The sequence below is a fragment of the Myxine glutinosa genome, chromosome 11 (assembly GCF_964187855.1).
Source record: "Myxine glutinosa chromosome 11, kmMyxGlut1.1, whole genome shotgun sequence".
In the NCBI taxonomy this organism is placed as follows: Eukaryota; Metazoa; Chordata; class Myxini; order Myxiniformes; family Myxinidae; genus Myxine; species Myxine glutinosa.
The window spans coordinates 58,250,928-58,264,488 of NC_136271.1; the positions used below are offsets into that span (position 1 = coordinate 58,250,928).

The 13,561-nt window shown below is 44.6% G+C and overlaps 1 protein-coding gene across 1 annotated transcript in view; it reads left to right on the top strand.

Annotated features, from left to right (window-relative positions):
- Positions 1-293: 293 nt before the first annotated feature.
- The window catches only part of LOC137436684 (zinc finger protein 40-like), a 32,018-nt gene continuing 18,750 nt past the window's right edge, over positions 294-13,561 (top strand). The window contains exons 1-2 of the mRNA XM_068130675.2: positions 294-351; positions 491-6,447. Of these exons, the coding sequence (XP_067986776.2) occupies positions 294-351; positions 491-6,447 (6,015 nt within the window). The remainder of the gene's footprint in view (positions 352-490; positions 6,448-13,561) is intronic.

The following is a 13,561-nucleotide window of genomic DNA, read 5'->3' on the forward strand; positions in this document are numbered from 1 at the left end:
AAATAATTAATAAAACCTGTTATTCCTCCGTACGTCTTCTTCTTCTTCCTCTTTACATTCGGTCGCTTTAGAGGTTTCAATATTGAATAGCTGTGGCGCGATACGGCCAACGTCTGGGTGAATCGGGTGAGTCGGGGAAAAACTGTTAGGTCGCGGAGCCTCCGCTTGGCAAACATACCATCCTGAACCGCGAACCGTAACAATACATTATTTATAAATACTCAATGTTTCGGAATATATAGAGATATTCAGACAAAATGGCTGCTCCTAAATAATATCGATTGTGCTTGAAAATGCAAAGAAAGAGTTTAAAAATCCCTTCCCATGTCCTTTATATCAAGACTGCACGAGGTGAGATGTTCCATGAACTCTTTAGTTGCGTTTGTGTTAATGTCAGGAGTTATTATCCACACCGTGGAAATATAGTTTTGCAAAGCAGTTTAAATGTATAAAGTGTCTGTGTAAATGACATTATGCTCTGACTTTTCAGGTGTCACGGATTTGAAGGAGCCCAAATCTACAAAGGAAAATGCTGATAAGAAGCCTCACAAAGCAACTTGCAAAAGAGGAGTGAGGTGGCACTCGCCACAGAACCCCAGGAAGGAAAGGCTGGATGGTGAGAAAAAATGTAATATTAAACTTTCATCAAAATTATCACCAGAGGTGCCAGAAAGGACTTTGCCTTTCTCCAAACACGATGGAATCAAAGGTTGTTGGTCGGCAGTTGCAAAGCGGTCAGAAATGGCTGCAGGAAAACCGGTGAAAGTTGTGAGTAATGCAGCAAAAGAACGGCCGGTGAAAGTGCCACAGGATTTGGCAAAGGTAGAAGGGGATGCTGGTGTAACCCGTTCATTGTCCAATCCTAATGGTGATGGGGAAGAGAAGGATCTACCACAAACTAAGACAGGTGAAGGAACTACCATTAGCACCCTGGAGCCAGGCACTCTGGAAACCAGTGCAGAAACCATCCAAGCAGAGCAGCTTACAAAGTTTGGGATGCAAGGCACCCCCCTGGAGACTTTGTTGAAAGCAATGGAGCCCGAACTGTCGTTGGTGAGTACATCGGCTAAGGAAGGTACACATTCTGAGAGCACGGAGGTGGACACGCCAGGAAATGGCGGAAAAAGTTTGCAAAAACATTGCAGTGGTTTTGAGGAAACTGTACAGGCCCGAATGCCCTTATCTTCACATCCATTACCTTCTCTAAGTACTCACTCCGAGGAGTCTCAGATGTCAATACGAGAAACAATTTCATCTTCTGCATTGCTTTCAATGCATCATCAGGGTAGAATGGCAACAGTAAGTCAACAATCCATCATGTCCACTGAGGAGAAAGATTCCTCTTCACAAGCTTCTGCGTCATCTCTGCCTCAGTCGAGCTCTTCCTCATCCAAAGGAGGTTGCAAGCAACCACAGGTTGGCCAGCCCACATCAGAGCCAGCTGGCCAACAAAAGGAAAAAAAACCTAAAAAGCCAGGCCGTTACATTTGCTCTTTTTGTAATCGTGCTTGTGCCAAACCCAGTGTTTTGGAAAAGCATATTCGATCACACACAGGGGAGCGCCCATACCCCTGTGTTACCTGCGGCTTTTCATTCAAGACAAAGAGCAACTTATACAAACACATGAAGTCTCACACACATGCCTTGAAGGCTCGCCTCACACCTAGCACAGAGAGCGTGGGTCATGCTTCTGAGGCCACTATGAGCCGAGCAGATACAGACACATCGATTCAGACTGGCGAAAGCACCGACACAGAAGAAGAGCAAATGTCAACCATTTCTGGGGGTAGTGAGATTATTGGCCCTCTAGAAATTGGACGAAATGAGCCTGACACAGAGAGGCCAACTTATAGTCACTCCCTTGAAGGACCATTACCAACAGTTGTTATAAATCCAGCAAGGTCACGACAAATATGCACTGAAAATTTGGACTTCACAACATCAAGACAGGAGCCAGGAAGCACTCGAAAAAATGAGACACACCAACTTGTGAAGATGAAACTTGCTTTGGCTATCCGATCTCCAGAACGTAAGCGCCGTGACTTGGAACAGGTTCTGCAGCAGCAACAAAGCAAGAGTTCTGACCTCCTGAGTCCTCTTAGCAAGGGTAGCACAGACTCGGGCTACTTCTCACGGTCAGAAAGTGCTGAATTTTCCTCTCCAAGTCCATATCCACAATCGTATAAAGAAATTGTCTTGGGAAGAAGTGTATTTACGAGACCAACACTTACCACTGCAACAGCCCCAAAGGCAACAACTGTGGTGGCACCCACTACCAAAACATCAGTCCCAATTGGCAAAACTTTGCAGGAGCATATTGACAAGCTTATATCCCACAATGAAGCATTAATAGACAACACTGAACTAGACAGTGTTAAACCTCGTAGGACATCCCTAACTCATAAGGGTAGTATTGACTCTCCAAGGCCATACACTTTTAAGGACTCATTTCAATTTGAGCTCAGACCTTCAGGCTCAGGAGAGCAGTTGACTAGTATGGACATCCAACCAGGAACATCTTCTCTTGCAGAGAAATGTAAGTCTACTTTGCAGTTACTCTCTGTTCCTCAAACTTTGAATGCACCAGAAAGTCTTTTGGTCACCCGTAGCAACTCCATGCCAGCAGTACCAGGATATTTATCTGGCACTGGTGTGTCTCTGCCATCATGTGTTACACGGGAATGCCATTCCTTTGATGAGCGTATGTCTGCTTCTCAGTATGATGATGTATTCCTCAGTGACCCGGCCTTCCCTTTGACACAGTCACACCATCATCCTCTAGTGCGGCAAAAGGCTTTTGAATTGTCAAGGACAGTGTCACGGGTCTCTCAGCTGAAAACGCTCTCAGTTGATGAAAGTACGCAGGAAGCTGGACCGAGTGGAAAAGCTCCATCTATTAGCAAGAGTCACTCACTTGAACATGAGTCGGTGAAGGCAAGTGGCATTGGTGAGGCTGGAAAACGGCCACAAAGAGCAACCCGTGGCAAAGGACTCATGTACGAATGTGATACTTGCCGCTCACGGTATCGTAAACTTGAGAAATTTGAGGCACACAAGAAGTACTATTGTTCAGAACTGCATGCTCCAAGGCGCAAAGCATCAGGTGTACCACAACTGCGTGACCAGCCTCAGATGATGCACTATAAGGTCTCATATCCAGGAACTGTCCTAAAGAAGGCTCACCTTATTCGCAAAAGACGAAAAGAAAAGAGCCTTGGCAGTGAGGAAGATTCCATCACAGCAGAAGAAATTGCTAAGCCATCGACAACTCTGGTAATGGCTCAGAAGACTACTGTGCAAGTACAAGGTCCTCAGCATTCTGGTTCAATGCTCCATGTTCCTGCCCAACAAAGCATACAATATATGGAAGAGGAACCATCCACAAGTCTGGAAACTCAGTCAATTACCGACTTTACTCCTGAGTGTGCATCAACTGAACAAGTTCAAGGCAGCTCTTTAGAGAGGTCTGCCAGTGACAGCACTTCTGAACAAGAGGGTGGGGGAAAGATATCTGTCATTCAGCACACAAAACTTCTTGGTAGTGCACCCATCCCTGAAGGAGGAGAGCCTTCAGAAAGTGGCAGTGGTGGTGGAGGTGCAGTTACCTTATCTCAATATGAGGCAACAAAACTCAACACAGGAAGGCCAATTGCAAGCCCAGCTTCTCCACAACATCAGTCACACAAGCTTGTGAGGCAGCACAACATCCAGGTACCTGAGATTTTAGTTACAGAAGAAAAAGACACTGAGGAAGAAATTAGGCTGGAGATTGCATTAGAGGAGACTTATTGGCCTCAACGCAGTGACACTCTAGCGCAGTTACCTGCAGAAAAACTTCCACCAAAAAAGAAACGGCTTCGGCTTACTGCAGTGGCATCACCAGATATATGTTTAGAACCTTCTAGCAGTCGTGGATATGGTCAAGATAGTTCCTTGTCTTCTCAATCTATGTCTGTTGAACAAGAGGAAGCTGTAGAGATACCACGTGTAGGCCAGATGGAGATTATCAGAACAACTGAGTTCCTCACTGTTCCAACTGTTAGTCACACTATGTTGGCATCAGGCATGGTGCACCGAGAAATGCAGCGGGAAACTTCAGAGCAGTTGCAGAGTGAACTTGAACAGTCACAGTTTTTCTTGCCAGATGTGCGCAGTAAGTCTTTTGACGTTAGTACCGCAGCATTGTCACATCATGCAGTGCAGGGTATGAGAAGCAGTCATCAAAGTCACTATTCTCATGGGTCTTCAAGGGGAGTGCCACCAGTACAGCTTGCGCATACGGTGCCTGAAAGTCAAATGTGGCCCAGGGCAGATGCAGAGCAGCGACCCCCTGCACCCATGCACACTGTTTTGCACCAAGCGCAAGGTACCACCACACCTTTACGGCAAGATTCACTGGAACAACAGCAAATGCAGACACAACCTTCTGGGCAAAGGCAAGCTTCTTTAGAGCAGCAGCAATTACCTGCCTACACAGATGTTCCTACCATTGAATTACAGCTACATCAGCCAATAACAGCTTTTAACAGATGCCAAGTTCAAGCTCCACAGTCAGGCCGAGTTCTACTATCTGGACCGAGTGGAATACCTGCACAAGTATCAAACCCAGGAATGCCATCACAACTACAATTTTCAGTTCCACAATCACCATGTGTTTTTCTTCCCAGTCAATCTCTTGTGACAGCGCAGCAGCCAGCAGAACCAAGCAATGCAGTTGCTATTCCTGTTATTGCAGCACCAGCCTTGCATGGTGCTTCTCCACTTGGGTCAATAGTACTACCTCACACACCCACAATCCTGCAGCCATTGGCCTCACTCTTAGTGCCAGTTAGAATAAAAACAGGTGGACCTCAGGTTGGCTATCCTATGTACACTGCCACATTACCACAAATTCTTGTCACTTCCTCCTTCACCACACCACCCGCCATTTTAATCTACAAGCTTGATGAAGCCAGCCTTCAAGGATTGGTTGGTTGTTCAGCCAATTTGGCTGTCACTAGTGCTGGAATAGCCCCAGTTTCAGCAAGTGGCTTAACCCTAAATGAAGAAAGGTTGAGGCTATTTGAAGATGCAGGGAAGCCACGCCAACACCAAGACCCAAACAGGGCCAAAAGTACACTGGTGCAGCCACTACCATTCTCCCCTATTAGAATGCCACAAGCAAGGCCTATAGAATCACCTTTCCACCCAATGTATACTATTCCTGTGAAAAAAACGATTTATGGCTGTCAGTTGTCACAGTCTGTTTCCTCTTTGTCTAAGACTCTCTCATGTTCCTCAGTACAATCTCAGCCCATTAAAAGTGCACACACCCATTGCTGTGCTGAACATGGCCAAACTACAATCAACTTAGGTGCTGAAAAAACTTCATCATCACCAACTATTCCACCAGGCACCATTGTTGTCGTCTGTCCAGGATCACATCATTTGACAATGGCTGAAAGCAGGACTGAAAATATAAAGAAGTATCGCATACAAGGTACAACCCCAGCTGTAGCATTTCAGTCAGTGCTGGCACCTGGTCAGCACCTTAAGCCTGTTCCACCATATGCTTGCTCATCACGGACTTCACTCTGGCCATACTTGGATCACAGTGACTCTCCATCAAGTTCAATAATGTGCTTAAACCCACGACCAACAACTCCAGTGCAGCATGATAGTCCGTTCGCCATTGGACCAATTTCAGCTGCTGGGAAACGGCTCTTATCACCGGCAAGTAGTTTAGACATCACAGTAGAAAAGCAGCAACAGAAACGTGTGCGAGATGAAGATAGTCTTACAGAGAAAATGGCTGCAGGATCAATATCTACAATGGGCCTTGACATGGAACCCGCAAAATCCCACAAGCCATTTCTCATTCGTCAGAGTACAGTGGAAAGTTTTGGTGCCTTGTCCGTTGATGAAGGCCTCACAATAACCTCTGAGAAAACTCAAGAACAGATTATTGAGATCCATGGACGGCAGGTATCTGAGGAATCTGTTAGTAAGACAGAAGGGAAGATCAGTGAACCTTCAAGTTCTTCATCAACTGAAGACAATCTGTTGGAAGTGACTGCTTCAACTGGGGGAGATGGAAGTGTGACGATTATAGCACCGTGCTTATCGGATGAGGCAAAGATTTTGAGTGAAGGTCAGAAATCCGGAAGCATTGGTAAGGTGAATGGTAGCCCAAGCTCACGTATGCACACAAACACCTCAGTGTCCTGGTGCTATCTAAACAGCACACAGCCATGCTCTCTTCTACATGAGGGTACTGGGGTGTCATCATACAGCCACTGGGTAATTGTTGGAAGTAACCCTAACCCCCTTGGTATTTCTACCTGTACTGCCCTTTCATTGCTGCATTGCCGACCAAGGCATGATCAGGCTTATACATCAGCGGCAATCTCTCCCTTGGGCCGCCGTCGCCTGGTGCATTCCAGCATGTGGAAGCCGCCCACACTCCAGGTAATGGAAAGCTCTGTATGCTTTGTTTCAGCATTTTCTGGTATTGATGCTTTTTTCTTATATAACTTTCAATTAAACGGATTTGTTTGAATAAGTTTGTTTGACAGTACTAGTTTATTTCATTGAAGAAGGTGGCACCACATTGACCAAACTTAGTACAAATGCCAAGGAATGTTGCAAATGCTGTTATTCCTACCTAAAAAACAGTCAGACTTTTCCCATCTTTAATAGGGTAAAGGGATTGGTAATTATAGCGGACCCCAAGATTTATTCTGTCTCCAACTCTGATCTCAAACCATTAGTCTGATTTCTGTCCTGGCCATTCCACTCGACATTTACCTACTGTACATCAGCAATAGGTGGATGCCCAGAACCTCAAGCAAGAGGTCAGGGCAACCTCACTGGTCATTTAATGAGTTTTCTACACATTCTGATACCCAGCTGTTGTTGTTAAGCTGCTACTAATGGCATCAGGGTAGTCTCCTTTTCAAAGTGACAGACCTCGTCTATGCTAAAAAGGAGCATGCTGCATTTTTATTTTTTTTTGGTATTCAGAATCGAGGCTCGTGTAAGAGCTAACACATTAAACACGAAAACATGCATGGACACATAAAACATGCAATGAATGGAGCGGGAGACAAGAGGGGGAATTGAGAGGGAAGCACACAAGCACAACAACAGAAGAGAATAGGGACGTCGGTAAATCTGTGGAAGGGAGAGGGCTGTGGAGGAGGGAGGGGATAAAGCAAATGAACACTACTAGAAATTTCAGGAAAGAAGTTGGGGATTTAAAGAGGTGCATTTGGGGTGTTTCAACGGGGGTAGAAAAGATCAAGGTTTTGGATGGGGTAAGATAATAGATGGTGGTGAACAGCTGTTTTGAAGACCTGAAGGGAGGAGAGAGATTGAAGAGAGTGTGGGAGTTTGTTCCTGAGGCGGGAGAAAAGAGGAATGAAGGAGTGAAGGTGAGCAGAGAGTCTTGATTTTGGCAGTTTCACCAGAAGGGGTTGCTTGCAGATCTTGTGCATCCTGCAGGAATATTTGGGGGACAGAGTACAGAGAGAGCTGGGGGGGGCAAGGCCAGAGAGGAGTCGGTAGAAGACAGAATGACCACCTACCTGCCTGTGGTGAGTGAGTGAAAGGCCCTCAGAATCAGCTTCATCACGGGAGATTCCAATGATTCTGAACGCTTTGGTTTCAACTGCGTGAAGCCAATCTAGGTGTGAGGCAGGAGCACCAGCCCAGAGGGGAGAGCAGTATTCCATTGAGCTTCGGATGAAAGCTTTGTATGTCGTGAGGAACTCAGAAGTGCCCAGAAAGGACTTCGCATTTGATAGTAGTAAGGATGTGGTAGAACACAGAGAGACCACTGTCCTGTCTGAGATGGCAAAGTGATAGGCCCATAGACTCAGCTTCATTGTGGGAGATTCCAATGATCTTCAAAGTCCTGGTTTCCCTGACATCAAGCTGAGCAAGGTGTGGTGCAGGGGAGCCAGCTCAGAGGAGAGAGCAGCACTACGTCAAGCTGTGGAAGAAGGCCTTGTATGTGGATAAGGGTTCAGGTGTGCCAAGGAAGGACTTTGAATGATGGAGCATGCTCAGTCGGCAGCTGACCCTGGAGGCCAACTTTGAGATGTGGCTTGCCCATTAAAGATCATGGCTGATAGTGAGACCCAAGAGTTTGAGTGACTGAACTTCTTCAAAAGGATTGTTAAAAAAGTCGACTGGAGGATTTTCCAGATGGACCTTTCAGAGAGAGAGTGTGGGAGTGTGAGATTTGCTTGGATTGAAAGGCATATCCCAAGTGTTTCAGCAGCTCGTGATTTTATCAAGGACTGAAGAAAGGGAAGAGTTTCCTGCCTGCCTAATCTAGAGGATGAGGGATGTCACAGCAGAGGGTGGGGTCATCAGCAAATAGATTAGAGAGGATTTTCCAGCAATCCAGAAAGCTCGTTGATGAAGCTTAGGAATTGGATGGGGCCTAGAACACTGCCTTGGGGCACTTCAGCCTTGACAGGCAGAGGAGATGAAAGGATGCTGTTGAGAGCCACCACATATGCTAGGAGAGTAGAGAAAGTCAGTAACCCAAGGATTTCATGTCAACTGCAGTGATTTATTCCATGACTATGCTGAAGATTGGAAGCAAGCTGTTTGGTCTGTAGTTACGGGGATCAGTTTTGCACTTTGTTTATGTAATGTGTTGATGTTAGCTGAATTCCAGCAAATGGATGATGACCTTGGTCAAATGATAGGGCGAAAAGGACAGAAAGAGGATTGCAAGAGCAGCAGAGCAAGTTGTTTCGGACACATGAGCTGATGGCGTCTGAATCAGTTGTAGAATCAGAGTCAAGGGTTGCCAGAAACTTCTCCACCTTTTCAGGTGCAAAAGAAAGGAGTAATTGGGTGCGACTGGGTAGGATAGGTACCAAAGCCAATAGGTTTGGGACCCAGAATTTGGAAGCAACCACATCATTGTGGCATTCGGCATTCTCACAAAAGGAGTCTGCTGTGGTGATAGTTGAAGTGAGGGAAGGAATAGAGGGGCAGACTACTCCAGAGACAGACTTATTAAGGTGCCACCAGGTTTTAGAGGAGGGGGACAATTTTGAATGTTCGGTCTTAAGGTTGGACAGACATCGTTCTCTGACTCTCGTGAGTGTGAACACATAACTGTTGTGGGCTTTCTGGAATGCTTTGAGATTGCCATCATTTGCCTTCCAAGGCCTTCCAAGGCAAGGCAAATTTGCCTTCCAAATTTGCCATTTGCCTTCCAATGCCTTCCAAGAAGAGAAGGCAAAATGCTTCAAGGCAACTGCCACCTCTACAGGATTCAGTGTACCATGGGCAGGAAGAAGGGTAGGGTAATTGAAGACGAGATGGGATGAATCTATGCATGAGAGAGAGCAACTTTCTGTGGAAGAATTCCCAAGCTGAATTTATATCAGGGGCAGTAGAAATGGGAGACCAGTCCTGAAGAGAGATGTCTGCTTGTTGCAGTCCCTAGCAATCTGCGAGAGTGAAATGCCAGACTCGCCGGTGTTGATGCAGCTCTCTGAGAATAGCCAGAGAGATGTTGGCTCTCACAAGCACATGGTCGGATAAACCAATTCAAGCAGAGGAAGAGCAGGATACTTTTACAGGGAAGTTTGTCATCATCAAGTCCATAAGTGAGGATTTGAAATTTGGAGAAATGCATGTTGGAACATTCACAGATTGAGTCAGTCCAATGGAGTCACAAAAGTCCTTTGCTGAAATTCCATTGCTGGTTACAGAGGTACCAACACCCAGCCAATTTGCATGGTGACAAATGAAATCCACACATATGAGGAAGAGAGAGTTGGGATGAGTGGTTAAAAGTTTGGCCACGTTGTCTGAGAGAGAGAGATATATATAGATGTTGTTGTCACTGTTTGGAGGCTGATGCAACACACAGACAAGCAGGAGGTGGGAGTGGAGGACTATTCACAGTCGAAGATACTCCTCTTAGTTGGGAGGTGTAAAATCAGTATATGGACAGTGAAAAATGGATTCATTGATGTAAAGTACAACTCCGCCTTCAGAAAGGGTTCACACCTATCAAATCAGAGGAGACCTTAGCCAAGGGGAGACACTAAGGACATGGGGATGTCCTGTGGGAGGAAGGATTCTGCTAAACAGATGATATCTGGTTTATCAGCAGTAGCCTGGATTGAGAGATATGTTAGGTTGGAGCCGAGGCCTTTGATGTTTAGGTCCAGATAGTTAGGGATAGGGGAGGAGGCATTGGGAGGGTGCAGGAAGTTGTGGGATGGGGGGGGGGGGGGAGGAGAGGCTTGGAGGGTGTAGGTTTGGGGTGAGTTGGGAGGGGATGGGATTAGGGGGAAGGTGAGAGGGGGTGGGACAAGGGGGGAAGCTGAGAAGGGGTGGGACAAAGGGGAAGCTGAGAGGAGCAAGGACAAGAGGGAAGGAGAGGGGATGGGATGAAGAAGAAGCTGAGAGGAGTATGTTAGGGGGAAGCTTTGAGTGGATGGAGTGACGGGGAAGCTTTAAATAGGTGGGGTGATGGTGATGCAGAAAGAGGGATGTGAAGTGGAGGAATGCTGAAGAGGGGAACACATATAGTCCGTGGGCCAGAGGGGCCTACCGTGCACCCCCCCTATGATCCTACTTATTGGGTGTCATTTTGTTTATTGGTATCTCCCCTAATGGAAAAAATATGTTAACAAGAAAAAAACTCATTTGGTCCATGTTTTTTAACTCCCTATTTCGATCTTTGTCAAAATGACGTTTTTCACAGATTGCCCTATTTCTTGGGGTCCGTGAATTTTGTCCTTGCACCTGAGGCTTCTTCTCCATAAAGATATGTCCAAATTGGACTAAATTTGGACCATGTTAGCATTAACTTTATCACAATCAACAGACAAAATGTTATGGATATACTGTAGTTGTTTGTCTTCATTTATTAATGACGTCACATAATTTGCATATCATGGCACATGCAATTTTCTATACACATCACAACAGAATGAGATAATGATGTCGTAGATGACAAGGCTGGGTTGTATGTACTCTCTTCCGGTGCACGTGTACCAGCTGAAGTTGAGACAGATGTCACGCACTCACTAACCACAGGGAAAGAGAAGAAAGAGAAGTTCATCAGAGAGCGACTTGAGAAAAAGACAGCTTTCTTTGAACCCATCAAGAACCTGAAGCTCAAAACCATGGCAGAAACAAAGAAGAAAGTTAAGATGAAAACATCTCAACGAAAGGTCATTGAGTACAAGCAACAAGGTGACATTGCTTTCCAACTTATGGTCAAAGCACAAGCTTCTGGTGTTCAACTCAATCTAAGGGAAATCATGAAGTATTCTTTGACCCCTGTTCCCTACTCCATTGGTACATCAGAAAACTTCTTGGCGAAGACTGATAAATCTAAAGGCGTACACTACCTTTTGAAAGATGCGGACAACTCACAACCTCCTCCAAGTGACAAGACATTGGTAGTGGAAGATGGCAATGCTGTATTCTACTACCTCAAAGAGATTCCTACAAACTTCAAAGAGATTGGCATTAACATCTTCAACACAATGTCATCTAAGTCAGAAGTAGTCTTCAGCACTGATATGTACAAGCTCGACTCAGTAAAGTCAAGTGAACGGACACAACGTGGGTGTGCGGAAAAGAGAATGATCAAAGGAGGAAAAACCAAAAGGCCGGCTGATTGGAAGCAGTTCTTGACTAATGATGAGAACAAGAAACAGCTCATTGAACTTCTTCTTGATGTATGGAGTGAGCATGACATGGCAAAGAAGCTGCATGGAAGAAAAGTGATCTTCATTCGTGAAGGAGAAGCCCACCTTCTTACTTCTCAGAATGGGAAACAAACATTGCGGTCTGAGATCGAATCCCTGAAGTCAAACCAGGAAGAAACTGACTCGCGCATGATCCTGTACTGCAACTATGGCAAAGAGCAGGGAGGGGTATGATCATGTACAAGTCAAAAGCCTGGACAGTGATATCTTTTTCATATTACTTCATTATGCCTACCATATTCCAGACATCAGAGTGCTTTTTGACACAGGAAGAGGCAACAAGCAAAGGCTAATAGATGTCACCCATTTTGCAAAGCAGTCCTCCTCTGAATACTGCTCAGCTTTACTTGGACTACATGCTTTCTCAGGCTGTGATTCAACAAGTGCCTTCAAAGGAATTGGCAAAGTCAAGCCAATCAAACTGTTGCAGCAGTCTACCAAATTTGTTAAACCTCTGTCAGACCTTGGGGAATCCTGGACTGTCTCAAGTGAATTAATTTCTAAACTTGAGGAATTCACTTGTGCACTATATAGCAAATCATGTTTCACAGACATTGATGAAGTTCGCTTCATCATGATGAAGGAGAAGTGCAGAGGAGATGCAGAGGAACTCAGTAGTTCTGCTCATGTTGATCTATCCTCATTCCCACCATGTAAGAACAGTCTTGAACAACATATCCGCAGGGTGAATTACCAGGTAGCAATATGGAAGAGGGCTCATGAATTCAACCCTGCCATTCCAGCACCAACAGATGGTCATGGCTGGACAAAGAATGGAGACAGGTTGGAACCACTGTGGACAACTAATGATATCCTACCACCGAGGCTTGTTGATGTTCTTGTATCAGTGGAAGAGGAACCAAGTGATGACGAGTACTATTCAGAAGATGATGATGATCAGTGCTATGGATCAGATCATGACACAGACAGTGAAGATGAAATTTAAAGAAACTTTAATCATGGTTTTTGTTCTTTCTGTTTATTTCTGTTTCAACTTTTAAAATTAGTAACCAAGTGAACAAATATTTTTTTGCATCCAATTTTAATAGTTGATTTAAGTGACAGTGTGATCCTGCTGTCAGAAACCAGTTGTTATACCTCTTCTTTTGTAGGCGGCAGGTTAGGGTTAGGGTTAGGGTTAGGGTTAGGGTTAGGGTTAACCCGAAATGCATGTAACTATTACCAGTATGGTTAAAACACACACAAAAATCTGATGGTAGATTTATTTTTGTTTTATGAGAGCGAATTTTTCAGGACGATAGGAATCAAGTATGACCTCCCAACTTTACTCCTTCTGTTTACGTAACCTAGTCTTTTAACCAGAATAATGCCTCCATAAGTAACAGTTTGCATATTGCATATTCAATAGAAGCGATGGTTTTTATTATTTCTGTTGAAGCATCATACATGTAATATTCAAGATTCATTTCCTCTGTTTCTTGTGATAAAATATTTGTACAACTAAGAATTGTGAACTAAAAACAATTATTCAAAACAAAAGTAGTTAACAGTTTTCATTATCAAATTATTGTATTCAAGAATTACGAAGTTTGGGTGTTAAACAGTGTAATTGTTTATTATTCCATTTAAACTGAACATAAGGAACCGTGTGTAAGGTTCATCGCACAAAGAGTACCCAAGGGATATTTCGAATACTTTGAATCGCAGTGAGATTAGATTTTGTGACAATTTTACATACAATTGTCTTTTTTCCTGTGTGCTATTTATTACCTCAAATTTAACACTACTTTGTACATAAGAAAGAGGTGACTTAGACATCATGTCACTATTGTACTCAATAGTGTTCATGAAGTGTGGTCAAA